At 39.9% G+C, this 15907-nt stretch overlaps 1 protein-coding gene across 1 annotated transcript in view; it reads left to right on the top strand.

Moving 5' to 3' along the window:
• Positions 1-15907, top strand: part of LOC136858659 (hemolymph lipopolysaccharide-binding protein-like) — a 77807-nt gene that overhangs the window by 55466 nt on the left and 6434 nt on the right. The window contains exon 4 of the mRNA XM_068225652.1: positions 1692-1964. Coding sequence (XP_068081753.1) covers positions 1692-1964 — 273 coding nt within the window. The remainder of the gene's footprint in view (positions 1-1691; positions 1965-15907) is intronic.

The raw sequence follows: 15907 nt of genomic DNA, 5'->3' as shown, positions 1-15907 counted from the left end.
AGGTGGAGAGGGTAAGGTCTCTCGTAATCTCGATGACGTACTTTTCCTGGAATTGGGCTGAAATTAGCCTGCTGACTCTGGTCACCTCACAACGGCTATTGGTAAATTTACTGCAAGTTATAAATATGCGTGATGTTGAAATACTTTACCCAATAATTTGTTCGTTCAGAATACGTTATAGCGCGATACAAAGAAATGAAATGATGATTGAAATGGATGATAAAAGCCCTATATATATACATATTAATTTAAAATGACCTATCAGTGATTAAATATATACATATTATCAATTAAATATATGGTTCAATAATTAAAAACATTCAGTGATGTCCCAAACATCACAACAGTGCTCGTCTCCGGATAGCAAATAATAAGTGTTCAAAATTTGATTGAAATTGCTCCAGTGGTTTAGGAGGAGATGTGTCATTTACACACATACACACATACATACATCCATTTTTATATATAGTAAGATAAGATAAGATGATGATAGAGTTAATGAGTTCAGTTACCTATGATACAGCTTATCTTACCATGCAGAAATAGATATACCTGCAAAACTCAAAGAAAACATTAGGAATAATCAACCATCACATGTACGGAAACACACTCGTTTGCGCCTTTATAATAGACTCATTGGCCAACGGTTTGCTATGGATATGAGGCATGGGCATTATGATCTCAGGACGTTTCAAAAATCACAGCACGAGAAATGACATTCATGCGCCGTACTGCAGGATACACCAAGTGAGATCATAAAAGGAACGAAGAGGAGGTCTAAGAACTGAAAATACAACCAATAACTGACTACGTATATAGTTATCACGAACAATGGAAACTTCGTATACAAAGGGTGGAACCTGAAAAGATTTCCGAAAGAGATTCTCCGCCTAGGGGAAAAAGATCTGTACGACGTCCGATGAAGAGGTGGTGTAACAATGCAAGACCATAAAGGGAAAAATGAATTTGTATATGAACGTGCTGTCTTCACAATGTTTAGATATTAGTTAGTAATTGGACAGCTCAATCTACTGTAAGTCATAGTATAAAATTTGTAAATGCTTAAGGTACGTGTAAATTTTCATATGACGGTGTTGTAATGTTAAGATTTTAGTGAGTTCAACCTATAGTATTGTAAGCCGTAATGTTAAGTACTGGAAATACTTAAATTGTGTGCGAGTATGTATGTGATGATCCTGGATTTAGAATGTTAAAATATTAGCATTTCTTGCAATATTTTCTTGCCATGGAAATACTTGTAGTACTGTTGTTATTGTTGTTGTCGTTGTTGTTGTTGTTGTTGTTGTTGTTGTTGTTGTTGGTGGTGGTGGTGGTGGTGGTGGTGGTGGTGGTGGTGTTGGTGGTGGTACTGGTAATTTTGTTTTAAGTTCAATCTGTTATCACACTTCTGTAAGAGGTCATATCCACCGGGATATTCCCCAATTGCGATGTATTTGTTATATTAGAGTCAAGCGGAGGAGGGTAGCTTAACTTGGAGAATAATGGACACGGTCAAAGGGTCTAGATAAGCGGAGCAACCAAGCAGGAGACGATGATGAAACTGGAATTGTAACGTTTTGAGATGCGATATGCTGAAATTGGGGAGTCCACAGTTCTGGTGATGTATGAAAGCAGACTGAACTCAGAAATGTATAACAGATTGTAATGAAGGTGTACATTATATGTTTCAGTCTTGGAAATTGTCCCGCGCAGAGACGATTACGAGCTGTTTCCCGGCATAGGCTACTACAAATTACACACCACAGGACAGCCATGGGAAACAGCACGAGAAATATGTGACAGTGAAGGAGCACATCTCATTGTCATCAACTCGTTCGCCGAGGCAAGTGTTGTGAGGGAGTACTTCTCAAGAAAACCGACATTTTCCGGATCGTCGGATACAAGATATATTTTCGCTGGATTTCACGACAAATATACCGAAGGCGACTTCGTTACTGTTACAGGTAAATGAACAATGTCAAAATTACTTCGAAGAGCAAACACTTAATCTTGAAAGCTGAAGTAGTCTTCATTCACTTTTTTCATTTTGGTTTAGAAACTCTTTGGCCTTTCAGTTATGTCTGGGTAAATTTTATTGCTGTGTTTTTACATAGGAAATTCGAATTAATGGAACTACATCAAATTACTTTCAAGAATTCGCCATCGGTTGCCACTTTATATAAAGAACTGTAAAATTTCTCATTTCATGTTTCAGTAGTGTGTTTGCCTGAATCTTTTCTATTTCAAAAACTTCAATACTTCTCCAATAACCACTGCTATTATTAGAGGTACAATTATTATCACCGAAATATCAAAATTTATTTCATTGTTTATAACTATTCATTTATTGCTTTAATAGCTAAATCTCTTGAAAGTGTGCTGGATTTTATCAGCAAAACATTTACGTTTTTCTGTACGGTGCAAGTTATTATAAATTTTACGTCAGAGGGCGCTTTGGCCGTGCTGTTAGGGGCGCGCAGCAGTAAGCTTGCATCCGGGAGATAGTGGGTTCGAACCTCTCTGTCTGCAGCCCTGAAGATGATTCTCCGTGGTTTCCCATTTTTACACCAGGCAAATGCTGGGGCAGTACCTTAATTAAGGCTACGGTCGCTTCCTTCCCATTCCTAGGCCTTTCCTATCCCATCATGGCCATAAGACCTATCTGTGTCGGTGTGACGTATATCAAATAGAAAAAGTTCTGACCTTGTTATTGATTTGTAAGTCATATATATAGCTTTCATAATTATTATAACAAGTATTTTTTTCCCTAAAAGTATAAAACGTGTACTGTGTGTAGACGAAAGTGAAAAATCATCATCCCATAAGTTTGTGTGGTTTATGTATTTGTTCGCAACAAGAGCACCAAAAGTTTTCAAGTCCATCAGGTGAAGGATACCATATTTTGCCTATTAATTGTCCGTATTTCATCACCATACTCTTATCATTAATCCAGGACAGTTTTCTTCACAACATGTTTCAAATTCTCTCAATATAAGCTTCAAATATTTCAGTTGAATTGCGAAGATCTAGATCTCACCATTTTACTACGAGTAGTATCACACCAACACACCTTTATCTGTTTAACAGACAGGATGCCTTACAGAATGAATTTTCTGTTTGGTTATAACAGTAATAACAGTATCTTCATCTAGGAACCCATTGAAAACATGTGGTAAAGAGTGCCAAATCCTAAGGAAAACCTACCTCTTTCACGCAGATATGATTTAGTAAGAGGACTCACTAAAACGGGGTTTTTGCGGGTTCATATCTTTTTTAACCAACAGAGTGTATTTAGGACGAAGAAGTGTAGCATGGAATACTCTTGCAATGGTTATGCACCTTAATTTCAAACGTGATTCAGTTTCAAGGACTTTATTGCACATAAGTCCAGTGATAACTAAAGTTATCCACTGGTATATTTCTATTTACGTTGTATATTCTCATGACTTTGGTTTGAAGGTATGATATGATATGTACACTAGTACCGGCCCCGCGGTGTAGGAGGCAACGTGTCCGCCTGTCACCGGGAGTCACCTGGTTCGATTACCGGCAGGGTCAGGGGCTTTTAATTGTAAATGATTAATATCCCTGGCTTGGGAAATGGGTGTTTGTGTCGTCCTAAAAGTTCCTTTCCTCACACTCAACACTTTACACCTCTGCAATTACAATTACACGCAGGTTTATATCATATAGTGCAAATAGTGGCAAAATATTTATAGAGTTCGACGCAACGAACAATAGGCCTATCATTTAAAAAAGGTACCACCCTCTCCTCGCCCGACCAAACTTTTATTTCATTCATCAATGTGATCGCCGGAATGAAAGTTCTTGAGGCACTTCGAAACACATTGTAGTAGCTGTTTCAGTTACTTTCCTTCCGCACCAATAATTTCATACCTTGGACTTCTTCGCGTGAACTGTCAATACCTTTGAGCTAGGTTGGACTTCCATGCCCATTTCGAAGTCTCTTTATAAGATAAGTCGTGTTATTGTTAAACTCGTAATTTTAAATATGTTCATCATTTGATGTCGAATAGGAATACTCCCATTTCTCCTGCAGAAATATAATTTAGTCCTCGTAGCTGTAAGTTGAAAACTATTCACGTGGTTAGCCGCGAATTACTATGCCTAACTGACAAATTGTCTGCTAATGATGAGGCTTGCTGCATCATTAATCCCTAACTTATCCCATTGACCTGATTCATCACGTAAACATTGCTGCTAATGATGAGGCTTGCTGCATCATTAATCCATAACTTATCCCATTGGCCTGCTTCATCACGTCAACATTGCTGCTAATGATGAGGCTTGCTGCATCATTAATCCCTAACTTATCCCATTGGCCTGCTTCATCACGTCAACATTGCTGCTAATGATGAGGCTTGCTGCATCATTAATCTCTAACTTATCCCATTGGCCTGCTTCATCACGTCAACATTGCTGCTAATGATGAGGCTTGCTGCATCATTAATCCCTAACTAATCCCATTGGCCTGCTTCATCACGTCAACATTGCTGCTAATGATGAGGCTTGCTGCATCATAAACCACTAACTTATCCCATTGGCCTGCTTCATCACGTCAACATTGCTGCTAATGATGAGGCTTGCTGCATCATTAACCCCTAACTTATCCCATTGGCCTGCTTCATCACGTCAACATTGCTGCTAATGATGAGGCTTGCTGCATCATTAATCCCTAACTAATCCCATTGGCCTGCTTCATCACGTCAACATTGCTGCTAATGATGAGGCTTGCTGCATCATAAACCCCTAACTTATCCCATTGGCCTGCTTCATCACGTCAACATTGCTGCTAATGATGAGGCTTGCTGCATCATTAACCCCTAACTTATCCCATTGGCCTGCTTCATCACGTCAACATTGCTGCTAATGATGAGGCTTGCTGCATCATTAACCCCTAACTTATCCCATTGGCCTGCTTCATCACGTCAACATTGCTGCTAATGATGAGGCTTGCTGCATCATTAATCCCTAACTTATCCCATTGGCCTGCTTCATCACGTCAACATTGCTGCTAATGATGAGGCTTGCTGCATCATTAACCCCTAACTTATCCCATTGGCCTGCTTTATCACGTCAACATTGCTGCTAATGATGAGGCTTGCTGCATCATTAACCCCTAACTTATCCCATTGGCCTGCTTCATCACGTCAACATTGCCGCTAATGATGAGGCTTGCTGCATCATTTATCCCTAACTTATCCCATTGTCCTGCTTCATCACGTCAACATTGCTGCTAATGATGAGGATTGCTGCATCATTAACTCCTAACTTAACCCATTGGCCTGCTTCATAACGTCAACATTGCTGCACTGATTTGCTCGGCTTAGCCTCGCAATCTGTCTTCAAAGCGGACTTATTTTGAAGACTTATATGCACAAGGGCGGAGCCGTTTTCGTTACAATCGCCATGATTGTGCTTCATTCCAGACAGCAACTCATTTCCTTCAGACATATGTCCACAGGCTGTTATAAAAGTAAACTGCAGTGTTAATAGGGGTGGTGATATTCGTCTACCTTTACATCTTACCACACGCAATGCATCTGGAGTCATTGGATGGGCTAGTCAAGCGGGTAGCAACTGGACCTACGTAATATCATTCGTGGAGTAGGCTTTCTGGAATGTAAATTAGCTTTTACCTTGACAGGTTATGACCTTATGTACCATAGTAAAAACAAGATAGTTCCTTTTTATTATATACATTTTCTTCGACAATATGCAGATTCAGATGTACCAGTGTCCAAATATCAGACAAAAAAATTAAAAATATTTTTAAATTTTTATTACAATTAACATTCAAGGTAAATACGTACGGCAACATTTTTCATATTCAGTGAAGCAGGAATTGAAGTAATTATTCCGCGTTTTTAGACTAGAATTGCAATACATTTAGTGAAATTTAAACTAACTTTTAAAAAATGTATGACCACACTGAGGATAATAGTTATCTTCAGTTTAAAAACTTTTCGTTGAATCAAGAGATCTAGTACAAGCCCTTCAATATTCCGTGGATTTATTAAACCGAGAATGTAAAGATAACTGCTAAAAATATTCTGTGCAAATGAGTGTGTCAGTGACAGTATTAAGTTGCAGTTGAATAGCATTTATAAATGAGTTAATAATTTCGTTACTGATGTTGCTAGATTCATATACCTATTCTATGTTACCCAATTTGTAAGAAGTTTGTTCAGCATTTCTATGTCAAATTCATTAGTTAAGTGGATTGTTCTCATGAACAAAATAACATATAGAAAAATGTGAGTAAAAAATATCACCTCAATTAATAACTTACCGACTTCAGACGTTTTCGAACTTGTAGACTTACGTTCATTAATATATAGTGGCCAATAATAAACATTTCACGCAAGGAATTCTGTACATACCTCAGAAGTGGTAAGATGGACGCAGAAAGCGAAGTTAAAAATATCAACTCAATGATGGTCAAATTCTCCTGTTTTCTCCGTAATCCTTGCGTTCTGAAATATCAGTGTTCTTGGCCATGACTATTACCAAATGATATCACGCTCAATCATTGTAAAATATAATGACTTTTATTTTATTCAGTATAAGTCCTATTAAATTAAGTTAAATTAAATTAAATTAAAGAAAAGAGTTATAAAACTAAATGTGGCCACAGCACTAGTTGCAAATAGAGGATTGTGGGGATGTTAAATAAATTCACAGAGGGCTGCAGACTGAACGCTGAATGGCATAACGGTCTATAATGTCTATATTGTGGACAATTTGTAATATATGTAAATAACATTTAAAATAAGAATTATTAACCATAGCAGGATGATTAAAATCAAATATGAATAAAATAAGATACTTAATCGCCTCACGCTTGGGCGTAAATTTAAACCTAATTCAAAATATATGAATAAATAACTGAATAAACTACAAAAATAAATTAAATGAATAAAAATATTTGATCGAAATGTCCGTAGTATGGGAGCCAGAGTTTACCAGAATGGATCCCTCGAAGGTTGATAGAGCATGATAATTCTGTCTCTCCCAGGGCGTGTACATAAAGCTGCGTACTGGTACTGGTACATCTGCTGCAGGCCTTACCTAACCTTCTGAAAACGACTAAATAGGTAGGAACTGCACCTAGGTTCATCAGTAACTTCACTGATTCAACTAACTATATTCTAAATAACATCCGTGCATGAGCAGCTCATCAGCACACAAAAATACACATAAAATGCACTCACAAAATGTCGCTGGAAGACGCCATAATTACAACAAAAATAACGAAACAGTGGGAAAACAAAAGCGAGGACCAAGCTACCATTTGCAGTTAGTCCGATGAACAATGCACATCTATCTACTGTATCTGTATCAACACGACTTGCAGATTCTCATAATTGACACTTACCATATCACACACCTTTATAATGCTGTGTTCGCAGAATCTGACGCTTGATTTAAAGATACATTCACTTGAGCAACACACGCTTGCCGTTCTAAAATGTACATTACGGAATGTCTGAGTTATAGAACCCCACAGCTTTCACCAACATACAGTATAATACCAAGCCGAAACACGTGATACAATATTCAGTGTCTCATCACTCCACAGTTGTCGGTAAGTCACGTTCCACAAACATCATAAGACCAAGTTCCACCAAATTTTGAAGTCCAGTCCAGTACCGGATAGTGTACTCGCCGTATGATCACATGCCTATATAGACTTCAGCTTCCTCTTCCTCTCACGTGATGCGACTAGATAGATCCTGCCCAGCCAAGCATGAGTAGATCCTCTTGTCAAGACCACGCTCTCAATCTCTCCCTGATCACATGACAATAACAAGGCCACCTCATCTGACTCCGGGATGTTTCACATGAGTCATCGGAACTTCCTGACTACAACCTCAACAATGCCACGTCATCAGACCTTGGGCTATACACGTGAATCATACAGATTTACCAAGTTGAAAATAACAATGTTCTCCCATCCGTTTGTACGAAATAAATAATTCATATCACATATAATGACCTTCCAGAATAAAATAAGAACAAATATACAAATGAAACAACAACAACAACAACAATAATAATAATAATAATAAATAATTTATTCAATTAGTTTTCAAGTCCACGTTACATCCAATGATTCTACGCATTTATATACACACTTTTTGCACACCATTTACGGCACCAGGGCCCCCTCCATTTGGTCCATCATTCTTTGTAAGTGCTCCGTCCACAACTCGTTATTCAAGTTGCCTCGTCTGAAGTCGATTAGCACACTCTCACACGTTCTTTTTAGGACAATGGTCTGTAGGTAGGCCTGTAGCTGTTTGCTCACTTCCAATTTGTCCATGTGCTTCTTGAACAAGTTGGTAACTAGCCCGTCCCACGTTATTACCACAGGGACCATCGTCACCTTGGCTCCATTGTACATAAGTGAGAGTTCGTTGGCTAGCATCTCGTACTTTCTTCCTTTAGTGGTTTCAGTCTGTTTTAGGATATTTTTGTTTGTGATTCCAACTTCAATTAATAATAATAATAATAATAATAATAATAATAATAATAATAATAATAATAATAATAATAATAATAATAATAATAATAATAATAATAATAATAAATTGAACAATGCCAATAATATTATTTCTTACTTCTGAATACAGTGCGAGGGTGTGATATATGTAGTATCACATATTTTTTAGAATCCAAAAATAGTACATTCATGATAGGTGAGTTGTTATAAAGACAAATTAGAAATTCACATTATGTCATAATAAACAAATTTAAAAATAATAAAATGAACGCATAAACCATACTAAAATATGCCATTTGTTCACTGCAAGGATAGAAATGAAATACACTTAAGAAAATGGAAATTGCAACACCATGGAGGCATTGGTCGTTTGTGTTGATTTTCAGGATATGGAACGATGCCATGTTCGTATGTAAGCGATCAAAGATTCAGACCCATTGGATTGTTGCTAGAGGTCTCCCCACGTGATTGGTCGCGGAGGAATCAACTCCAGTATACGGACTCTGGGGTAGCGTAGTTGACTTGCAGTCTGTGCAGTGAAGTGTTCCCCGTCAAACATGCCTCGACGACAGAGAAGAGCACGCTATCAACAACTGTCGCCGTTTGAGAGGGCTCGGATAATTGGGTTGTGTGAGGCTGGATTATCGCAAAGACTGTCGCTGAACGTGTTGGCCGACAGGCATCTACGGTACAACGTGTATGGCAGCAGTGGTCAAATGAAGGTACCCACTCTCGTAGACCTGGCACAGGCCCAGCGCGACAGACAACTGTGAGAGAGGATCGCCGCATCATTCGGATGGCCCGGATGGAACCCCATGCAACAGCAGCGCAAATTCGAGCAGCTGTGGCACCCCCCACGTTACACAACAAACAGTTAGTAATCACCTGCGTGCAGCTGGCTTACGAGCCCGTGTCCCTGCAGGTGTTCCATTGACCCCACAACAGCGACGTGTAAGGCTGGCCTGGTGTCGAGAAAGATCGACGTGGGTCGACGAATAGCATAGGGTCGTTTTTAGTGATGAATCGCGCTTCTGACTTGCCAGCAGTGAACGCCGGAATCGTGTGCGCCGACGTAGCGGGGAGAGGGGCCGCACAGATCTTATTGTCGAGAGGCACACAGGGCCAACACCAAGCATTATGGTCTGGGGAGGTATTGGCTTTAATGTGAAATCACAATTAGTGCTTGTTGAGGGCACTATGACTGATCGACAGTACGTTGATAGAGTACTCAATCCAGTGGTTGTCCCTATGGTGTCGAACATTGCTAATGGGATGTTTCAGCAGGACAATGCCCGGGTTCACACTGCATGCATCTCCAGAGAAGCTCTCCACGACATCACAACCTTAGAATGGTCCGCCAGATCACCGGACCTCAGTCCCATTGAGCATGTGTGGGACATGATGGGTCGACAACTGGCCAACCGTCCTCAGTCACCCACAACTCTGGAACAACTGACCCGTGCAGTGCAGCAAGAATGGGCCACAATTCCTCAGGAAGCGATCCAGGGCCTTATTGACTCCATGCCTCGACGAATTCATCAATGTATTGCAGCTCGTGGTGGGCATATCCTGTATTGATTGTTGTCCAAACTTGCGGTCAAAGGGACCTGAAAGTCTAATCATCGAAGCACAACCGAACACTCGTCCTGCATGTTCAATTGCAGCAATGTAGCATCACTCCTTCTGGGTGTTGCAATTTCCAATTTCTTCAGTGTATATAACGATTGTGTGTTTCTGTTTTATGGCTACTGTATCTACTGTATTATTTGCAATGGCCCCTCATATGTATTTTAGGATTGTTTTTTGATTGCCTTTAATTATGGGAAGTATGAAATTGTAAATAAGTATATGATAATAAGTGATTTTATTGAATCGAGATCAAATATAGTAAACTACGTCATATGCATTTCTTCGATTTGGTTGTTTTCCTTAATTAAAAAAGCCAGTATAGCCAGAATGTTTAATCGTAGAAACGTCTCACTCAGTTCCCGAGAAAATCCTGATCGAGCAGGAGTTATTTGCGAGTGCGTGGCGTCGAAAAGCCACACCTCCTAGAAGATGAGCGAGTGTGCAAGTCTGCACGGAGATTTATAGGTTTGTTAATGAACTCAAAAGCGTTTAAAATTCAAAATATCCGGGAAATAACAAAGATAATGATTAATTTATTTCTAACTGTAATGAATCTTTAACTAAATTACTTTACATATAGTTAAATTACTTAATTTTCGGGAATAATTATGTATTTCATTTTATAGGACGAAATTTATGTTCACTTACGTCATTTATAGAATTATTTGAAAAATCTGACTTCGGGAATCTTGAAAGGAATGATTAACTCTGTCAGCAGCGCGTCTGAGAAGTATTTTATTGAACGAAATTCGCGATTGTGACACTATTATAAAAATTCTGAACAAATGGTGGGATTTACCAAGCCTGAAACATATTCCTTACGACAGCGTACACGTGATGGGTAGTGGGAGCGAAGTGAGTGGTTATAATGCACCCTACCACATGTCCTAAACGTGCTTGGCTAGCTCCCTTAGGGGTGGCCAGTCCGAATAGGTCCGCTAAATCTGCTCGATCTAAAGTCAATCAGAACGGACAAGTTCGGGAGATACATCAGCTATGAATGAGAACTGTGGTTTATCGGGCAAAACCATAATTTACTTCACTAAGGCAAGGTGAATGAACCCAGAAAATACGAATATATCATTTACAAATTCTACATTAGCAAGGAGACACAATGGTGTTTCTCGCCCCGCTAAAGTGATTCTTACAAATTGTTGAAACGTGGGTACATTAGGTAGAAAAGCTTCGCTCTGAATTAATACCATTCCCTAGCTGTATGCGTTCCAGAACAAATTACGCACACACGCACACACATATACATAAACACATGGAAATGAGATAGTTTAGAAACACCCCAAAAAGTACTGAAATGACGCCATGATCGCGGTCACGACACAAAAGACGGGACTGAACTCACGACCACATGCACATTAGGCGCACACAATAAGAACAAAACAAACAAAAAATTCACTGCACCAAAATCACTCATAGAACAAAACATATACAGTAATTGAAATTACCGTGGTTGGTGGATCAGCAGAGGTGAAAGAAGGTGCCGGGGTGAATGGATCTAACTACAAAATGAAAGTTAATTTAAAACTGTAACAATGTTTATATTTTTCTCTCTTTTTAAAAGAAACAACAAGTAACGAGGTACCAGTAGCAAACATTAAGTCTAGGAAAGACAAGATTGGTGGTATAAACAGAACTTAGGCTTCAAGCCCTCACTTTACATTTCCTGAGCTCTCAGCTCACAAAACACATATTTACTAAAAGGGAAGAAATCCCCTAATACCTGGAGCACTTACTCCCAAAAATTGCAATATCAGGCCTCCCAAAGGCACTTTTACACACTTGAAAAGAGCTGACACACTCTCAGTTTATCAAGCCTATTTAAGGCACTAGCAGACTTTACAATTACTTGCCATCAAGGCACAACTTACAAAAATGAAACGGGGGTATCTCGTACCCAACCTACTGGGCCTTAACAGAAAAAGAACAGGTTAAGTAAATGGCCCGCAACACCAAGTTGAATGGAGGCGTGTACTTGCACTCCTAAATACTCGTTTTAAAACCTAAAAGGCACTAGGCCTATGAAACAGGGGCTATACCCAAACTATGGAGGTGACCCGTATAAGAAAGAAATCTACAACATTAAGGAAGAGAAGAAAATCAGTTACCAAAACGTAGTCACCTCAAACCAAAATGAAGGGGAGCTCGAGAGGGTAAAGCACTCTCTCTCCCCGATTTACCGTTAAAGATATTTACATAAGCCGGCAGAAAATTACATTACAGAAAAGTAGGTTACATGGTAAAAGTTTCGGACCTTTCCCGCGGGTTCAACTGCTAAGCTAGCAAGAAATAAAGATGTTAAACGGCCATTACCTTACAGAAGAACTGCAGCCTGATGAAAGAGGCCTTTCCCGCCTCCTGCTTCACACACCCACACACTTAGTTATATGTTGATCAAGTGGCCGAGAGACGAGAAAATGAGCAGTTTATAAACCCTCGGGGAATGTTCGAGACCTTTCATGAATAATCAAGACACACCCCCCCGGATTTTTATAGGTTATATCAAACAGTTACACTCAATATCGAAGAAGAAATACATGATTGGCTGAAAATAAATCACAGAAATTATTGATTGGCTAAGTTCAGAACTGGCGGAAAGAAAAGATAAATATTGCCAACCCAAAAAATGAATGAACGAAATTTAGTAAAAGAAAAACTTATGAATACAAAACTTCTTCAAATAAGTCCTTTCAATTCGCACCAGGGTGCATGATCATAGTTTTTCAGCAGTGACATCTATGAGGGAATGTCCAAACGTTTTGATAAATAGTAAACAAAAACAAGTCGAAATTCACACAGCGACAGGTCCAGTTTCAAGTTCACTGTTTCTCCTGGGAGGAGTACTTTAAGGCGGAAGATTTAAACGTGCGGCGTAGAGGTGTACCTCCCGGTACAGAAATATAGCGCGATACCATCAATGCTCGAAAGCCTGAAACAGAAGACAGGAACACACAGTGGCGCTCCGTCACATGAGCAACTAGAACTCGATTTCCTATCTTGGTAAGACGTTCTTCAGGTCTGTTGGATCTCAACATTTTATTGAATGTTACGGCCGTGCAGCGAAAGGGTTTCTTTCATTCTCTGGCTTATAGCAGCTGTATACGGTACTTACCCTAAGGCATTGCATTTGGCCGGGCTGACCCAGAAACACGTTTCATTTTAAAAATCAGTCGGGAATGTGTTGGTTTCACGTCTTCGAGCCTTAAAATGTCTGAACTGTACACTATATCCTACTATCTCTCCTTCTACATAACTTTCCCTAGGAATTCTTAGTAAAATATTCAGGCACATTATACTTTCGTATTTAAGACATTTCACATTCTCACATATTATCTCTATTTCACTTCATTGAACATCTCTGTAATATCCAGTCGATATTTGTTCATCGTTTTATATCGTCAATTCAACGCCTCAACACTTCCCACAGTATATCCGCAAGGCCTTCTGCTCTATTTAAGATGACCATTAACTAAACATAAACACAGAAAGGACCCGATGGTTTACATTTAGAAGTCTGTCCCCTTTGGCACAAAAATAGGCACAAAGACAGTGCCCGCTTCGTCCGCTAGTACCTGAAATCCCATGGAGTATAAAAAACAAAAGCATGCGCACACCACATTTACTGGATGCCTCCTATCTCAACTTCTCCTGCGTCGACTGTAGCGTCGGTCTTGGCGTTTCACTTGCAATGATGGCCATTTTAAGTACATAATTAAGTTCACGTAACATAAAGAAAACTAAAATTCCGTGATTACTACTAATTGCACATCATTAGCTAACTACTACTTTCCTAGGAAATCTAAGGCAACTCTAAAGACACATGCATGATCCCGGTCTCACTCCAACTAACATACAAAATAAATCGCAGTGATTCAGCGTTAATATTTACAATTTACGTACAGAGCTGGGTAGGAAACATAACCTACTACATAATGATAATAATGATTAGAACCTATCTGCCCTCCATCTCGTGATGATCATTCAGCCCGTACGGGCCACCATAGGTGGTCTAGTACTCCACAGACGATTTTGTGTTCCATTCCGATGACTATTGTGGCTTTCTGCTTGAGGTTCAGGAAAGTGTGTCACTGCGGCAGGAAGGAACGTTTCGGTTAATATCTAACCCCGTACGACTTCTTTACACTCGCTCCTGACCCAAATGTAACTGCTTCGCGATTACCATGGACTGGACTCGAACTCAGAAGCTTTCACTTTAGGAAACCATCAGTAAGTATTATGTACGCTCAAGCGCCAGAATGGATTCGGTTCGTCCACTTCCAGCCGATAGTAATTGGTGTGGCATATAATGACTTCGTTACCGCACACTGACTGTAAAATTACTTCATCTCAGTGTCCACTGCAGTTATTGTTCGCACTGTTCTAGAAATGCACAAGTTGTATTCCTTAAGTCTCTCTATATTATCCCATGTACTGTAGTTTCTATCGCCATAACCTTGAAACACAAATGTTCCACTTACTGGAACTCATAAAGACCTATTGTTCGCGGTTCTGATTCGGATGACGACATGCATCTTAGCAACTCAACAGCACACAAGACAGGGATGCTTTTCATTCAGGTTCTATAAAGACCGTATCCCAACTCCTCTCTCAGGGGAATCACCGTCTAACAAACCTTCTGTCTTTGTTAAGCTGACCACTTCCCTTTAACGGTCTCCCATGATTTCCCGGTAATATTACTACATATAACTGCATATTACACTCAGGCATTATTTCATAAATTATTCCTTCAATAATCCCTATCAATTTAATCGAAGTCAGCCCTATCGACTAGATAGCAGTCCATTAATGGAGTTTTCAGCCCTGGAATCTTTGAGACTTACAACTAGTAACAGTACTTTCCAGAACAAGTTGGCTAAGTGTGTTTTCTGAATCCTCACCCCCTCTCGCTTGCGACTACAGTAACGGTCCTCTTCCATGCAATGAAGCTTCGCCCTCCCCGTCCATTGTCCGTTGTGCCTTAGAAATCGACCCCTTCTTAACCGTGAACTTCCGGTTCGGGACGTTGCGAATGTTCTGTAGGTCCAGGGACCGCCGCCTGGTAGGATTCAGTAAGGGACGCGACGATTCCATGGACGTTATTTTGCTCTTGGCTCCAATAACCAATTCATTATAAGAAAACTGGGAACTTTCACCAATCATCAGCTGCTTCGGGATAAGTACTGTACGAAATTCTGCCCTTCGTTTGATTTATTCCAGTGCAGAGTATTGTTCTCCTGTATGGCTTAATAGCCATATACCCGACATGTTGATATACAGCTGAACAACAGTATGCGCCTTATTTCGGATACGATCAGATCCACGCCAATGTATTGGCTCCCGCTGCTCAAGGGAGTACTACCCCCTGATCTACGCGGATCGAACGCCCTCTTAAGAGAGTACAGTAAAATCTACAAAAGCACCCAACTACCGGTACAAGAAGAAATCCTGTGCTCAATCTTCGAAGGTTGAAGTCGCCACTTCCACCTTTGCGTGATGCTCCTAACATGGCCCGCACCAATTTAAACGCTGTGAAAGTTTGGAAAGACCGCTGGGAATCTTCAAGAGATCTGTCCGTTCACAATATTTTTCCTGGTGCGCAAATTATTAGTGGATTTCATCTACCGCTGTCCGGCTCCATGGCTAAATAGTTAGCGTGCTGGCCTTTGGTCACAGGAGTCCCGGGTTCGATTCCCGGCAGGGTCGGGAATTTTAACCTTAATTTGTTAATTTCGCTGGCAC

This window comes from Anabrus simplex, chromosome 1, assembly GCF_040414725.1.
Source record: "Anabrus simplex isolate iqAnaSimp1 chromosome 1, ASM4041472v1, whole genome shotgun sequence".
Taxonomy (NCBI): Eukaryota; Metazoa; Arthropoda; class Insecta; order Orthoptera; family Tettigoniidae; genus Anabrus; species Anabrus simplex.
Note: the sequence above shows the minus strand (reverse complement) of the source record. Positions and strands in the feature narration are given on the sequence as shown.